We start from the raw sequence: 17,357 nt of genomic DNA, 5'->3' as shown, positions 1-17,357 counted from the left end.
AGTACCTGAGGCTCTGGTGTTACAGATCTCACAGACACAGGTCCGGGCATCACAATTCAGCTTGCATGCGGCCATGGTAAGCCATTGTCTTTCGGCTTCTCCAGGCTTCATATACACAGTGCCCTCTGATGCTTCTTCCTGTTAACATGCAGCAGCAGAAGCCAACCCCCCCCTCCAATTCTTTAGGATGATTGCTTTACCCCTCCCCCCACCGCTTGGCTGGTATCATGGAAGATCACTGCTAATCACCCCCCTTTTCGCCCCCCCACCGCATGCCTGGTAGCTGGGATGATTCCTGCTAGCCAAATGCAAAAAAGTTTAGCGCTATCCTTCCTCCCCTCCCCCCGCTTGGCTATGTGCAAGGAAGGATTTCTTTTAAGCAACAACCCAGTAGGAAAATTGCCATCTCTGTCCCCTTATTTAAATTCCTGAATTTCAACCAGGTTACCATGAACGATATCACTCTGCTGAGGATAACAGAGCGAGATAAAGAACGGATGTTTCTTGAATGCCAGCAATCACTGGGACCATACTCAGCTATGCTTTGTCATGCAATGATACCCGATTACTTGCTACATGCATGGCGTGGTAAAGTGTCTTACCATGGTGAATGGAACATGGCTGCCTTGCCCAGAAACCTTCTGCAAAGGCTTTTGGAGTACCTCCAGGAGCGCTTCATGGAGATGTCCCTGGAAGATTTCCACTTCATCCCCAGATATGTTAACAAACTTTTCCAGTAACTTTACTGGCCGCGAATACATCCCAAGTCCTCATGGCAAATCAATCATTAAAAAATGCTTGCTTGTAAACCATGTTTTATATTTACAAAGGTACACTCACCAGAGGTTGCTTCCATGGCTTCACTGTCTGGGCTACTGGCTTGGGAGGGCTGGGAGAGTAATATGTCTGAGTCACAAAAAGCTCCTGGCTGTTGGGGCTAACAGAGTGCTGTGTGCTCGCTGCAAGGTCGTCCTCCTCTTCCTCCTCCTCCTCCTCATCTTCCCCCTCCGCAGAATCCTCAGCCATGGTTGAGATTACAACCCCCACCTTGGAATCCACTGACGGGGGGGGGGGGTAGTGGTGGCGCAGCCCCCTAAAATTGCATACAGCTCAGCGTAGAAGCAGCATGTTTTCGGCCCTGACCCGGACCTTCCATTTGCTGCTTTGGTTTTCTGGTAGGCTTGTCTGAGCTCCTTAACTTTCACTCTGCACTGCGCTGAGTCCCTGGTGAGGCCTTTGGCCATCATGGCCTTGGAAATTTTTTCAACTATTTTTTCATTTTGTCTTTTGGAACAGAGTTCTGTTAGCACTGAATCCTCTCCCCATTTAGCAATCAGATCCAATCTCCCACACGGTGCATGCTGGAGCTCTTTTTCAATTCTCAGGAGACTGCATTGTTATCCGTGCTGATGAGCTCTGCGTGGTCACCTGTGCTGATCACAGCTCCACGCTGGCCAAACAGGAAATGAAATTCAAAAGTTTGCGGGGCTTTTCCTGTATACCTGGCCAGTGCATCCAAGTTCAGACTGCTGTCCAGAGCGGTCACAGTGGTGCACCATGGGATACCGCCTGGAGGCCAATACCGTCAATTTGCGGCCACACTAACCCTAATCCGATATGGTAATACCAATTTTCGCGCTACTCCTCTCGTCGGGGAGGAGTACAGAAACCGATGTAAAGGTCCCTTTATATGGATAAAAAAGGCCTCGTAGTGTGGACGGGTACAGCGTTAAATCGGTTTAATGCTGCTAAAATCGGTTTAAACGTGTAGTGTAGACCAGGCCTAAGGCAGGCAAATGCAAGGTCTGTGGGATGCAGGCCTTGGCTACAGAATGGGGGACTGAGGCTGGCAAAGCTGTGACCCTGAGAAGGATTCAGGAGTTCTCATATCTTTGTGGGGGGTGCCTTAGCCAAACAGATTCATACTCCGCATTGGAGTGTAAACACAAATTATTGGGCTGAAAACAGGAGTGACGAGTTAAAATTTTAGGGCTTGCTTCAACACTGAATCACCATGTTTGCCATGGGATGGTGTAGGGGGGTGTTTCCTGCCCAAGCCATGTCCTCATAGGGTGGATTTCCAGGATAAGGAGTCTCATGATGACACAGTCAAAGCCACCCCTGCTCAGGTTCTGGGCTGTGCAGAGGAGGACCATGAAAACCCTGCCCTGTCTCCCTGAGGAGACTTGCTCCTGATTTCCCTGCTGGCCCCAAAGTGTGCTCATTTGCCAGTGAGGATATTGAGGAGGAAAGAAACTCTCCCAAGTTGACACAGTAGGTCAGTGGCAGAACGAACGCTGGAGCTCCCATCTCCCCATGTGCTGCACAGTGCACTTCCCATGGCTGTATGGCACATCCCCCTTCGCTGCTGCTTTCCTTGGCCATTGTCACAGAGGAGCACAAACCATGCTCTCGTTCTCATAAAGTAATTTTACTTTTGTGCTTTCTTGTTTTGTTGTTTCCCTTCAACTTAGAATAAGATCACTCAGTCTGGCTGTTTTCTCTGGCAGGGCGCTGTGCTGTTGCAGCCATGTGTGTCCCAGGATATTAGAGAGACAAACTGGGGGAGGAAATAGCTTTCATTGGATCCAAATTCTGTTGATGAGAGAGACCAGCTTTCGACCTTACGCAGTGGAAGTACATAATAAAAATATCCCTACAGGTCCAATGAAAACTTGGGTGTAATTTCGAAATCTCAAAGCATTTTCTGTGTCCTGCTTTAGCTCAGCAGGGAGCTTCTCCTGCACCATCAATGAAACACATAGATCACCAGTTTCAGGATCTCTTTTCTGGTCACCCCATAAACGATGGGGTTTAACATGGGGGGAATGAGCACATAGAGGTTGGCAAGTAGGATAAGAATATAACCTGGGACGATTTGCCCAAATCGATGTGCAAAAATGGGTAAAAAGACTGGTGTGTAGAACATCAGTATGACACAGAGGTGAGAGCCGCAGGTGCGGAGAGCCTTGAGCCGGGCGTCCTTGGAGGGGAGCTGGAAAACGGCCCTGAGGATCAGCCCATAAGATACAGCAATGAGCATGGCATCCAAGCCAATTACTGAAATAGCCACAACTGTACCATACCAGAAATTGACTGTGTTGTCATCGCAGGCCAGCCGGGCTATGTCCACGTAGTCACAATAGGTGTTAGGCATGGGGTTGGTTCTGCAGAACTTCAGCTGCTTCACGAGAAAGATGAGAGGGAAAATGAAACAGAAACTTCTTGTGACAACTGCCAGTCCCATCTTCCCGGTCACAGACTTGGTTAGTATCATGGTGTATCTCAGGGGGTCGCAGATGGCAACGTACCGATCAAACGCCATGGCCAGCAGGATGGCCGACTCGGCCAGAAAACTGACATGGATGAAGAACATCTGCGTCAGGCAGGCAGCAAAAGAAATTTCCCCTGCTCCAAACCAGAATACAGCCAGCATCTTGGGCACTGCTGTGATAGATAACAGCAGATCAGCAGCGGCCAGCATGGACACGAATAGATACATGGGCTCATGGAGGCTTTGTTCTGTTAGTATGATGAATAGTAGGAGAGAGTTCCCAATAAGTGTCACAATGTACATCAGACAGAAGGGAATGGAGATCCAGACATGAGACTCCTCCATACCTGGGATGCCAGCCAGGATGTAGGTCACGGGGGCAAAAAAGGTGTGATTGTCAGCTGGCATCATGCACCATCACTTGGATCTTCGATTCAATTTCCAGGAACTAACAGCAAAAGAGACAATCAGTGAGAAGGTGAGTGTCGGCTAGGACTGGACTGCATTTGTTACAGTGTGATGGGTTCACCCGGGGGGGCACATGGAACTGGGGTTTCATTGAGCCCTCTGACCCCCCAGTCTGTGCACCCCTCACACTGTGCTGCTGTGACAAGCTGCAGACCTGCTCCCCATCTTACACCAGCATCCACACACGCAGGGACACACCCTGCTGCAGTTACACGCAGGCTCTAACCAGCCACTGCATGAACCAACAAGAGAGAGGCTGCAGCCAAATTAACCACCAGCTTCCCAGATTCGTACCCCCACTGGAGTGTAAACCCAAAATGTTACAGTCTCACCCTGCACTGAGAACTGTACAGCGTAAGCTCATAGAATTCGCCCCCTCCCTGAATGTGGAAAGGAATATACAACAGCCTCTGCCAGTCGAGCTATGATTTCCCCAGGCACTTCATTCCAACCCACTAGTGTAGATAAAGCCAAAACAAGTTTATTAAATACCAAAATAGATTTTTAGTGATACCAAGCAGATCAAAGCAGCTTTCCTAGCAAATAAACAAAAATGCAACCTAAGCTTCATATAAAATCTTAAAATCTATTTTTGTAGTTAAAAAACTTGTTATGTTGTAATGTAAAGCAGTGAGCTTTGACTGGAGTGCTTGGGGAAAATCTCAGCTTAGCTAACCCAAGTGTGCATGGTTCTCTTCATATGGAGGGAGAGGCCTATCGGGTATTAAACACACACACTGCCCAGATTTGACCAGGGCAGGCTGGTACTGCTCTGGGGTCCTAGCCTGGAAAGCTGGTGGTTAAAGAGTCTGTGTCCAGTTGCAGCTGGGTGTGTCTCTACCTGTGTGAATGCTGGTGAAAGAGCAGGCAGGAGGGCTTTGCAGCTTGTCAGAGCAGTACAGGGTGAGAGGGAGCCCAGGCTGGGGGGGTCAGCGGTTTCAGGGGTACCCCAGTTCCAGATGGTACTCTGGGGGGAACCCGTCACAATCAGTATCAAAGCTGCCCTTATAATCGGTTGCTCCTGGATTATACAGTTTGTACATTAACGGCTATGCTGCTTGAAGCCAGCTAATTTCTGCCAAATGGAATGGACCCAGTCCTGGGGTCCATATTGATTTTCATGGAAGTGTTGCCTGAGTGAAGGCCTGGGGAATGTTATAGGGCCTGAGGGGGTTTCCAATGAGGTTTACTCTGAACAGTCACATAACCAAGAACGTCCCAGTCCAGAGCCCACTGAGTTCAACAGCAAGACCCCCAGTGACGTCCGTGAGAGTGGATCAGGGTAACCCGGTGACCTCTTCCCAGCACCCAACCTCAGCGCAGTCACAGGAGCGTATCTCAGAGCCCCGGCTCCCCTCCTGCCCCTGCAGTCAGAGTTACGCACCCCCATTCTAGACAACCCCAGCTCAACATTTCCTAGGTTTCATGTTTCCATTCGCCCCTTCACAGATTCATTCCATGCAAACGACTCACCAGGCTCCGGCCCCAGCTGGGGAGGAGGAATCTCTGCCTGTGACCAGGTCGGGGAGCTGCAGGCAGCAGGGAATCTGCACTGACCAGGGCTGAGGTACAGGGATATTTATACTGCTGCCCTGGGAATCCCAGGAGGGACTCAGAGCCAGCACGGAGCCCCAGGGACCTGCCTCTGTGACTGTGAGGAAGAGATGAGAATTAACCCTGTACTCCTGTCATTTGTTTGATCTGCATCAGAGGGGTAGCCGTGTTAGTCTGGATCTGTAAAAGTAGCAAAGAATCCTGTGGCACCTTATAGACTAACAGACATTTTGGAGCATGAGCTTTCGTGGGTGAATACCCACGAAATGATGCATCTGACGAAGTGGGTATTCACCCATGAAAGCTCATGCTTTGCTGTTTGATCTGATCATTTCTCCTTTTGTACGTTATTTAGACACTGAGGCCCTGGCAAAAATCCCCCTTTTCTTTGCAGCCCTGACAAACTCACTACACCACACACAAGTCTTATGGAACGTTGACCCATAAAGAGTAGCCTGTAAGGTGTGTGCAGAAAGCTTGTAACTTGTCAAGCTTCAAAACTATTGCAAAATGCATGTCCAGGTAATAGTTAACAAATAACATATTGATATTGACAGTGAGCTTTACGGACTTGGAGTAGAGGGCATAGTGTGTCTAGCTGATGGCACTTCCAGGAGGGTGTTGTCACCCCACCCTAGTTAGCTGGGGATGTAATGCCAGGCTCAGTTCTCCAGCCTTGCTCCAGCCCAAGATTATAAGTGGAAAACCACCAGAGACAAATGCAGTCAACGCCACTTGGAGGTAAATGAAGGAACATTACAACAGACAGAATTGCTTTGTCTACAGGGGTGAAATTAATAATAAATTCTTATTGGTACGTGGACAGACTTTGGGCCCCAAAAGAGCCTCCCCCAGTCAGCCCATGTGCGCTCCCTGGCCTCCACTGCCCAGACTCTGGCAGTGATTTAAAAGGAACCAGGCGCCGGGAGAGAAGAGTTACCAGAGTTAATGACCACACACATTTTGTAAGGGAGAGTGACTCCCATGGATCATAGTTTAAGCCAATCTCTGTTAGAGATAAGGATGGGATGTAGAGTGTGAGGGGAAGATTATCCCATATCCCCTCATGAGAGATTCTCACAGCTTCTTCTGGCATCTGGTGCTGGCCACTGCTGGGGACAGGCTACTGGGCTAGCTGGACCCGGCTCTTATCCAGTCTCGTGGTTTCCATGTTCTTCTACCAAAGTGCAAGGTTAACCTACTGCACAGTGCCTATGTTCTGTGAGAATTGATGTTTAACGAAACTAGGAGCTGGAACTTTCCAAAAGCGAGCTGCTGATTTGGGAGCCCCCAACCTAGGACACACCTCAGCCAAGATTTCAAGAGGTGCTGAGCTCTCTCAGCTCCCACTCTCTGCCACTGGCATGGCGGGTGCTCAGCAGCTGTGAAAAACCAGACCCTGGATGACACAAGCTCAGCATCCAAACAGGAGTGGTGGATAGGGATGCCAATTTTCCAACTGCAGAGAACTGAACACCCTTGCCTTGCCCCTCCTCTTCTCCGAGGTCCTGCCCCCTGCTCCCTCCATCCCTGCTCCCTCCCTCACTCACTGTCCCCGACCCTTGCTCAATCGCTCAAGGGTTTGGAGGTGCAGGAGGAGATGAGGTCTCCGGCTGAGGATGCAGGATCCGGGGAGGGGCCAGGAAGGAGGAGTTTGGCGTATGGGAGTGGTCTCTGGGCTGAGGTAGGGGGCTGGGGTGCAGGATAAGTTTTGGGGTGCAGGTGGTGCTTATCTCAGATGGCTCCTGGAAGAGTCCTGCGTGTCCCTCTGGCTCCTAGGCAGAGGCACAGCCAAGAGACGCTGCATGGTGCGTGCTGTCCCAGTCCAGAGGAGACAACCTTGCAGATCCCATTGGCCACAATTCCCAGCCAATGGTAGTTGTGGGGCTGGCACTTGGGGTGGGGAGAACGTGGGGAGCCCCCCTGGCTGCCCCCTGCCTGTGACCGGACATGCTGGCTGCTTCTGGGAGTCCCTCAGAGCCAGGGTAGGCAGGGAGCCTGGCTTAACCCCGCTGCGCCGCCATCCAGATTTTTAAGGGCCCCGTCAGAGTTGCTGATTGCATCTGTCAGCGAGGGGCTGAGTCAGAGAATTTCTCTTCTCAGCGCAGACTTGATCGGCGGCAATAGTAAAGGGCACCAGGAGAGGCTTCCATGGGCCTGTTTGACTCTGCCTCCATTACTGTCTGGGCATCATGGACCAAGGGTCTTGAATATCAATCTATATGGCCCTTAGGCACTAGTACACACCTGTGACAATGTTGGTTTTTCCTCCTTATTATGTTGTATGCGGCTTATTTGGGTCTTACAATTTTGCATGAATACTGTGTGTGCGTCAGTCTCTCTGTGTGCGGTACCAGTGCCTCGGTTGTGGGAATAAGGGTGTGAGACTTTTCTGCTGAGGCCCTTGGGGTCAGGTGAGGCGGCTCCAGCTGCCTGCACATAGCAATGGCCGGTGCCCTTCATCACCTGAGACCCAGGAGCAGGATGCAACCAGGTGACCCTTTGCCTGGGAAGGGAGACAAAGAGCAGGAGGAGGAGCAATGTGCACATTGGAGGTTGGGCTGGTGGAATCTGGGCAATCCGTTGTGGGGGCCTTGGAGAAATGGGAGTCTGGGGTATCCGGCCCAGGGTCCCTCCAAGATGGACTTTGCTGAAAGTCACTGATTTCTCTGCTAACAAGCTCTGTTCTACATTCTGTTCCTTCTACAAATACAGCTTCTGTTTTACACGCCGGCTGAGAGTCACGGCTGACTGTGGAGTCAGGGTGCAGGGCCCTCTGACTTCCCCACAAAATCCTCCTTCACCATGGGGGTTTTCACCATGACTCGGATGATGCACGGGTTGGCGGCATTGACTGGGCAGGTGTAACAATGCTGGTTCTGGTGGGACCCAACTGAGAGTGCCAATTTAGGACAAATTGCTTAAAGCAGGACAGTTACAGTGCAAGGCTTGGGATTTTCCACCCTTAAGGCAAACCAAACCAGCCAGACAGAGAGGACTTTGGTCTCACCCCACTGGCTCACCACAAGTCACACAAGCAATTCCCTTTGACACTCCAGTTTCCCAGTCTCACCACCAGTTCCACTCGTTATGGGAACAAATGGTGATGAAAACCAACGCCCCAGTAAAAGAAAAAAGGTTCTCCCGATCCCAAAGGACCAAGGCCCAGACCCAGGTCAATATACAAATCAGATCCTGCCCACAAATCATGCTGTTGCCAGTCCTTTAGAATCTAAAATCTAAAGGTTTATTCATAAAAGAAAAAAGATACAGATGAGAACTAGAATTGGTTAAATGGAATCAATTACATACAATGATGGCAAAGTTCTTAGTTCAGGTTTGTAGCAGTGATGGAGTAAACTGCAGGTTCAAATCAAGTCTCTGATGGGTCATCAGTCCTTTGTTCAGAGCTTCCATTTGTAGCAAAGTCCCTCCAGAGGTAGGAAGCAGGACTGAAGACCAGATGGAGATGAGGCATCAGCCTTTTATAGGCTTTTCCAGGTGTAAGAACCTCTTAGTTCTTACTGTGGAAAATTACAGCAAAATGGAGTCTAGAGTCACATGGGGAAGTCCCTGCACAACCTGCTGATTCACAAGGTCTATTGGCTTTCTCTCAGTGGGTCAATCGTGTAGCTGATGGTCCATAAAGGGCCATCAAGCAGGCTAGGGAGAGCTGACACCAACTTTTCTGGGGTGTCACCCAGAAGCACAGCATAAGTTTGAACTACAGATGGTATAGAGCCAGTATTCATAACTTCAACTATAAAAATGATACACACATAGACAGCATAATCATAACCAGCAAACCCTAACCTCTCCATAGACCCCTTACACGACAATCTTTATACAATAGTTTCTACAAATATATAACAGTGGGTGCAACACTGACCCACACATTATGTCATTAATGTCACAGCAGACGATGGTGTTCTCTCCGCAGTCAGCCACACTTAGCGAGGCTCAGGGAGGGCTGAGGATAGTCGGAGTGTGAGGGGGACTGTGTTTGCTTCACTGTGGTGAAATTCTTAGCATTGTTTTTGCTGCTGTGATCATAGATCCCCGGGTGAGGGGAAGCAGGAGAAGGGAACTGACCTCCCCCTGCCCTTCGTAATGCCAGAATCCAGGCCCAAATCATGCATACCAGCCTCCACCTCTTCACTCTCAGGGCATCAGCTCCCTCCTGCCCTCCTGCTCCTCCAGCAGTTCACCTCACTGCCCCCCAGGCTGGGCCGACTATGACATCGCCGATGACGTCTTTGTGAGCAGTAATGTCATTGGCAGCCCCTATCTCCCTGCTCCCCGAAATGGACAGACCCAAGAAAGATGCTGATCCATCGGAGAGGGTTCAGAGAAGAGCCACGGGAATGATTAAAGGATTAGGAATCCTGCCTGATAGTGATAGGCTCAAAGAGCCCAGTCAGTTCAGTTGAACAAAGAGAAAGTTAAGTCTGATCACAGTGTGTAAGTACCTACACAGGGCACACACATATAACAACAGGCTTCTCTTCCTAGCAGAGAAAGGTCTCACACAATCCAGTGCTGGAAGTGGAAGCTAGACACATTCAGACTGGGAATAAAGTGGAGATTTCTAACAGCAAGAGGATATAACCATTGGGACAATTTATAAGGGTTGTGGTGGATTCTCTATTACTGACCACTGTTCAATCAAGGTGGGATGTTTTTCTAAAATTTCGCATCTGGGAATTATTTGGAGGCCGGTCTCCAGCCTGTGAGATGCAGGGGATCAGACTGGATGAGCACTTCCGGCCTTTGAATTAGTGAATCAGTGAATGATGGGGATGTGAAACCAGCAATGGGCCAGTTCCCCTGGTCAGATTCTCCTTGGCCTTGGTGTGATGTCTAGTTTGGAAGCTCCTCGGTGCAGGAATCACATCTCAGTTTGGGGGGTGCCTGGCACAGGCCTTGGGGCCCCACTGGAAATAAGATTAAATAATAACATGCAGCTGTTTCATCAGTGGATCTCAAAGCGGTCTGTAAAAGATGTCAGTGTCATTATTCCCATTTTACAGAAGAGGAAACTAAGTTATAGGGAGGCAAAGAGATTTGCCCAAGGTTCCCCAGCAGGGTGGTGGCAGAGTGTGGGAACAGAATGCAGATCTCTTGAGTCTCACTCCATATTCACAGCCTGTAAGGATGTCATCCAGGGTCTCCATCTCCCTGCCATGCAGATACTTTACCCTGGGTTACAGGACTGGCTAGGGGAGAAAGGAAGGATCCTTTTCTCTTGTCCTTCGGTGATGTACAGTGGGAGCAAGAGGCAACGAACCTAGAGTTGGTGTGTAACAGGGTCTGTAACTAACTCTTTACCTGCCTCCTTCTTCCCGATCCAGAAGGGCCCCCCAGCCCCAATCAGAAGCTACTGGAAAAATGGGAAAATTAAACAGATTTGAACTTCCATTTCATTGAAGTACAAACCTCAATCAGGGGAGGTCCAGGACGATTGGAAAAAAGCAAACCTAGTGCCCATCTTTAAAAAGGGAAGAAGGAGAATCCGGGAACTAAAGACAGGTCAGCCTCCCTCAGTCCCTGGAAAAATCATGGAGCAGGTCCTCAAGGAATCCATTTTGAAACACTTGGAGGAGAGGAAGATGATCAAGAATAGTTAGCATGGATTCACCAAGGGCAAGTCATGCCTGACCAACCTAATTGTCTTCGATGATGAGATAACTGGCTCTGTGGATATGGGGAAGGCAGTGACGTGATATATCTTGACTTAAGCAAAGCTTTTGATACAGTCTGTCCTGGGGCCAGTTTTGTTCAACATCTTCATTAATGATCTGGATGGTGGGATGAATTTCACCGTCATCAAGTTTGCAGCTGACACTAAACTGGGGGAGAGAGGTAGATATGCTGGAGGGTAGAGATAGGGTCCAGAGTGACCTAGACAAATTGGAGGATTGAGGCAAAATACATTTGATGAAGTTCAACAAGGACAAGTGCAAAGTCCTGCCCTTATGATGGAAGAATCCCATGCACTGGTACAGGCTTGGGACTGACTGGATAAGTGGCCATTCATCAGAAAAGGACCTGGGGATTATAGTGAATGAGAAGCTGGATATGAGTCAATACTGTGCCCTTGTTTCCAAGAAGGCTACCATTATATTTGGCTGCAGTAGTAGAAGCATTGCCAGCAGATCGAAGGAAGTGATTATTTTCCTCCATTCGGCACTAGTGAGGTCAAATCTGAAGTATTGTGTCCAGTTTTGGGCCTCTGACTACAGAAGGGATGTGGACAAGTTGGAGAGAGTCCAGTGGTGGGCAACAAAAATAATTACGGGGCTGGGGCACATGATTTATGAGGCGAGGCTGAGGAAACTGGGCTTATTCAGTTTGCAAAAGAGAAGAGTGAGGGGGAATTTGATAGCTGGTTTCAATTACCTGAAGAAAGTACCAAAGAGGATGGATGTAGACTGTTCTCAGTGGTGGCAGATGATAGAACAAGGAGCAATGGCCTCAAGTTACAGTGGGGGAGGTCTAGGTTGGATATTAGGAAACACTGTTTCACTAGGAGGGTGGTGAAGCACTGGAATGGGTTGCCGAGGGAGGTGGTGGAATCTGCATCCTGAGAGGTTTTAATGGCCTAGCTTGACAAAGCCCTGGCTGGGATGGTTTAATTGGTCCTGCTTTGAGCAGGAGGTTGGAATAGATGACCTCCTGAGGTCTCTTCCAACCCTGATATTCTATGATTCTATGAGACCTGCCCCAGTCCTGCCTCCATTCCCCAGCCTGGCTCCCCACTTGCAGACTGGGCAGCCCCCAAACGGAATCCCCCCATCCCAGCCTATTACCCCCTCAAGCCAACTCTGCCTCCAGAAATTTCCTCATCTGCAAAGTGAGCTGGATAATTGATGGAGGGGATGGTATAACGAGATTGCCTACAATGGCATATGGCCCATCTGCGACTGCTAGCAGCAAGTATCTCCAAAGGCTTAAAAAGATAAACACAATATCAGTTAGCAGATAGCAGTTTTCAGGTATCTAAAAGGGTGCCATAAGGAGGAGGGAGAAAACTTGTTCACCTTAGCCTCTAATGTTAGAACAAGAAGCAATGTGCTTAAACTGCAGAAAGGGAGATTTAGGTTGGACATTAGAGGAAAGTTCCTAACTGTCAGGGTGGTTAAACACTGGAATAAATTGCCTAGGGAGGTTGTGGAATCTCCATCGCTGGAGATATTTAAGAGTAGGTTAGATAAATGTCTATCAGGAATGGTCTAGACAGTATTTGGTCCTGCCATGAGGGCAGAGGACTGAACTCAATGACCTTTCGAGGTCCCTTCCAGTCCTAGAGTCTATGAATCTATGAATATGTTGGGGAAGAGTTAACACGGTATTGGGCAGGGAAATGACTCCTCACCAAGCTACTAGAATTCTTTAAGGCATCAACAAGAATGTGGAGAACAGTGATCCAGTAGCTATAGTGCACTTGGACTTTCAGAAAGCCTTTGACAAGGTCCCTTCCCGAAGGCTCTTAGGCAAAGTAAGCTGTCATGGGATGAGATGGAAGGCCTCCTTGTGGATCAGTAACTGGTTAAAATATAGGAAATAAAGGGGAATAAATGATCCATTTTCACAATGGAGTAAGGTAATCAATGGGCTCCACCAAGGATCTGTATTGTGACCAGTGCTGTTCAACACATTCCTTAATGATACAGAAAAGGCAGTGAACAGTGAAGTGGCAAAGTTTGGAGAGGATACATAATTATTTAAGATAGTTAAATCTAAAGCTGACTGAACAGTTACAGAGGAATCTCACAAAACTGGATGACTAAGCAATGAAATTGCTGATGAAATTCAGCATTGATAAGTGGAAAACAATGCACATTGGAATAAATCATCCTAATTTCACATATATAAGTATGGGGTCTAAATTAGCTATTGCCACTCAATAAAGAGATCGTAGAGTCACCGTGGACAGTTCTCTGAAAACTTCTGCTCTCAGCACAGCAGTGGTCAAAAAGGCTAATAGACTGTTAAGAACCATTAGGAAATGGAGAGAAAATGTCATATTGTCAGTGTATAAATCCGTGGGATGCCCACAACTTTAGTAGTGTGTCCAGTTCTAGTACCCACATCTCAAAAAGAATATAGTGTAACTTGAAAAGGTTCAGAGAAGGGCAACAAAAATGATGAAGGGTATAAAATTGCTTCCATATGAGGAGAGACGAAAAAGGCTTCTACTGTTCAGCTTAGAAAAGAGACAACTGAGGAGGGATAAGACAAAGGTCTATAAAATCATGACCAGTGCAGAGAAAATGAATAGAGAAATTTAATTTACTTTTTCCCACAATGCAAAAACCAAGGGTTACCTGACAAAATAATAAGCAGCAGATTTAATTCAAAGAAGAGGACATATTTTTTCATGGAACACAGCTAGCCTGTGGAACTCATTGCCAGGGGATGTTGTGATGGCCAAACGATTAAAAAAGAATTAGATAAGTTGATGGGGGACAGGGCCATCAATGGCTATTAGCCACGCTGGTCAGGGATGCAAGCCCATGGTGCTGCTTTCCCAAAACCTCTGACCACCAGAAGCCAGGATGGGCCGAGAGGGATGGATCACTTGATGATTGTCCTGTTCTGTTCACCCCCCTGAAGCACCTGGCACTGACCGCTGCAGAGCTTTGCCCTGACCCAGTAGATACTGTTCTCATGTTCTTATCAGACATTTCTTCTCAACAGCTGCAGAAAAGGAAGGTGGGAATAAAATGAAAATAGATTCCCACAGCGTTTCTGCTGGATGTTGTGTGATGTTAACAGAAGGTCAAACAAGCCTCCAAGCCCCAGAAGGAGTCAGCATGTTCTCCTCAGCAGCAAAATGTTCCTTTAGCACAGGGTAAGAAACAGCTAATCACACACACTCGTTCTATTCTCCCTTTCTGTCTCGCACAGTCGGGGGGACCAGAGATCACGTGTAAAAGAGTCCCTCACCCGGTGCACCAGGCCACAGCACCCCTGCCCTCTCTCCCACCCAGCCACTCCCACAAAGCCATGAGTGTAGGGAAGAGAGGAAGATCAGTCCGGGGAAGCCGGGTCCATCCATGCGAAATGACCCGTAAGGCAGCCAAACACAAAGTCCTTGGGACAAAGGCCTTGGCTGCAGATTGGAGGACTGAAGCCAGCAGAGCTGTGACCTTGAGAATAATTTAGGAATTTGAGGAAAGAAACTAACCCAAGATGACACAGCAGGTCAGTGGCAGAAACAAAACTAGAGTCCCTTTATCTCAGCGTGCAGCCCAGTGCACTTCCCACTTGCCCATGGTATGGCCCCCTTGGCTGCTGCATTCCTTAATGATCCGGAAAAGAGTCCAGTTCAGATGTAGCTAGTCAGAGAGGAGATACACACACCGTGCTCTCTCTCTCTCATGGTGATTTTTACATTTCTTCTTCCATGTTTTGCTATTTCCTTTCAACTTAGAACAAGACTGACTCGGTCTGGCTGCCTTTACTGGCAGTGCACAGTGCTGTTGCAGCCATGTAAGTTGCAGGATATTAGAGAAACAAAGTGAGGGAGGAGATGTCTTTCATTAGACCAATTTCTGGTGGTGAGAGAGACCAGCTTTCAAGCTTACACAGTGTAAGTACATAGTAAAAACATATGTATAGTTCCAGTGAAAATTTGGCTTTAATTTCCAATGCCAAAAGCATTTTCTGTTGACTCCTTTAGCTCAGCAGGGAGGTTCTGCTAACACATCTATAAAAGATACTGATTACCCTTTTCAGGATCTCTTTTGTTGTCACTCCATAAACAATGGGGTTTAACATGGGGGGAATGAGCACATAGAGGTTGGCCAGTAGGTTGAGAATATAACCTGGGATGATGTGCCCAAATCGGTGTGCATAATAGGAGAAAACGGATGAGATGTGGAACATCAGTATGACACAGAGGTGCGAGCTGCAGGTGCGGAGAGCCTTGAGCTTGGCGTCCTTGGACGTAAGCCGGAAGACGGTCCTGAGGATCAGCCCATAAGACAAAGCAATGAGCACAGCATCCAAACCAATTACTAAAATAGCCACAGCTAAGCCATACCAGACATTGACTGTGTTGTTGTTGCAGGCCAGCCTGGCTATGACCATATGCTCACAATAGGTGTGAGGCAGGAGGTTGGTTCTGCAGATCTTCAGCTGCTTCATGAGAACGATGAGAGGTAAAATGATACAGAAACTTCTTGTGACAACTGCCAGCCCCATCTTCCCGATCACAGACTTGGTTAGTATGATGGTGTATCTCAGGGGGTCGCAGATGGCAACGTATCGATCAAACGCCATGGCCAGCAGGATGGCCGACTCAGCAATGAAACTGGCATGGATGAAGAACATCTGTGTCAGGCAGGCAGCAAAAGAAATTTCCCCCGCTCTAAACCAGAATACAGCCAGCATCTTGGGCACTGTAGTGGTAGATAACAGCAGATCAACAGTGGCCAGCATGGACACGAATAGATACATGGGCTCATGGAGGCTTCGTCCTGTTAGTATGATGAATAGTAGGAGAGAGTTCCCAAAAACTGTTACAATGTACATCAAACAGAACGGGATGGCGATCCAGAAATGAGACTCCTCCGTACCCGAGATGCCAGTCAGGATGTAAGTTACAGGGTAAAAAACGGTGTGATTGTCAGCTGACATCATGTACCATCACTTGGATCTTCTATTCAGTTTCCTGTAACTAACAGCAAAAGAGAAAATCAGTGAGAACTCCAGTGTCAGCTAGGACTGGAATGCATTTGTTGAGAGAATCAGAGGTACTGATTCTGTTTGACAACTGTGTGACTTCACTGTGTGACAACTGCCTGTCATGTGGGACCGTAAATTCAGAAACACATTTGTGATGCGGAACTGTAGTAGGAAAAGAGCCTGAGACATAAGCCCTTGTGTCAGAGGTCTAGTACGAGATGTGAGGCCTGAGCTAAAGTAATCGAAGCATTGTTGATACAAAGCAAAATTAGGCTGTGAGCTAGAGGCAGGCCCTGCTCACAGTATCTGGCAAGCACAGGGTTGATATTTGAAAACCACACATTTCTAAGAGGTTCTAGGCACAGAGCACTCAGGGAAATTCATTCCAGATGGGTGGTACCAGAACATCTCCATACCAACACTTTCCCTAAAGATGAGAGGAACATGGTGACCCATTCTAAAGATATGGTCAGGATGAGAAAGTGATGGATAGAGATGTACAACATGATGGGTGGTGACCGGCTACATCACAGGGTATCAATTAACTACGTTACAGGGTCAGTATGTAACTTATTTGTATTGATGTATGAAATGGAGCCTCAAAGGGAGTGTCTCTGTCTAGCCTAAGGAGGAACGGAAAGTCCCACTGTTCACTGAGCTGGTTCATTCTAATGGCCATAGATGTATTAATTGTCCTGTAGAGTCTGCAGGATACTAGTACCATGCTTCATCGACAATAAACCTGGCTGGATGCCTTTGTACCTTAATGGATCTTGTGGTCATTGGGTGGTTCGCTCGAGGTCTGCTGTGCCAGCTGTCTGCGCAGAGCTGGGACAGGACAAAGCGAGAACACACTCATTCACAACCAAACATCTAACCACACTGGCGACCCACGACAAGTTACGTACTGCCCCTCTGACATACCATCTCCATTCCAGAAGAGGGAAGATGGTTTGAATGGTTCTGGCCCCAGGTGAATCAGGGCACGTCCTCCTGGTGTTGCTGCCCACAGCAGAATCTCTCCTCCGCACATTTGTCAGTTGTTTTCAGGTCACAAGCAGTGACTGTGAAAGTGAGTTAAAGCAGCCACACGACTGGTTCTTCTGGCACTTCCCCCAGTTTCACACTCACAACTGCGGAGTCACTCCCAGTTTACAATGGAGTGAGAGCAGAACCTCTTTCTTTCACAATCCTCTTGATGGATCCTACTGGCCTGTGGCCTTGACCCAACCAACACTCAAGCACACAAGTAAACTCATTCACAGGGAACTCCCATTGACTTTTATGAAAATACTCACCTGAGTAAAGTTACAAGTTTTTTCAGGATTTGGTCCTAAATACGTGAAGCCAGTCTCAGTTGAGGTCTGGT

General features: G+C 48.2%; 2 protein-coding genes across 2 annotated transcripts; both read right to left on the bottom strand.

Annotated features, from left to right (window-relative positions):
• Positions 1-2,749: 2,749 nt before the first annotated feature.
• On the bottom strand, positions 2,750-3,682 carry LOC115641852 (olfactory receptor 52B2-like). The gene has a single exon (XM_030545221.1). It carries the CDS (start codon positions 3,680-3,682, stop codon positions 2,750-2,752), a length of 933 nt encoding a protein of 310 aa, XP_030401081.1.
• An 8,524-nt stretch (positions 3,683-12,206) lies between these two features.
• LOC115641944 (olfactory receptor 52B2-like) lies at positions 12,207-15,943 on the bottom strand (the record flags this gene model as incomplete). The annotated part of the gene is made up of 2 exons (XM_030545290.1): positions 15,029-15,943; positions 12,207-12,236 (listed from the first exon to the last, which is right to left on the bottom strand). Coding segments are annotated over exons 1-2 (945 nt in total), but the record flags the coding sequence as incomplete, so codon positions are not given.
• Between the last annotated feature and the right edge of the window lie 1,414 nt (positions 15,944-17,357).

The sequence above is a fragment of the Gopherus evgoodei genome, unplaced genomic scaffold, assembly GCF_007399415.2.
Source record: "Gopherus evgoodei ecotype Sinaloan lineage unplaced genomic scaffold, rGopEvg1_v1.p scaffold_36_arrow_ctg1, whole genome shotgun sequence".
In the NCBI taxonomy this organism is placed as follows: domain Eukaryota; kingdom Metazoa; phylum Chordata; order Testudines; family Testudinidae; genus Gopherus; species Gopherus evgoodei.
This window is presented reverse-complemented; position numbering and strand designations above follow the sequence as displayed.

Coding starts and splice junctions, on each gene's coding strand:
- LOC115641852 (XM_030545221.1), bottom strand. CDS start 3,682: ATGCCAGCTGACAATCACACCTTTTTTGCCCCCGTGACCTACATCCTG.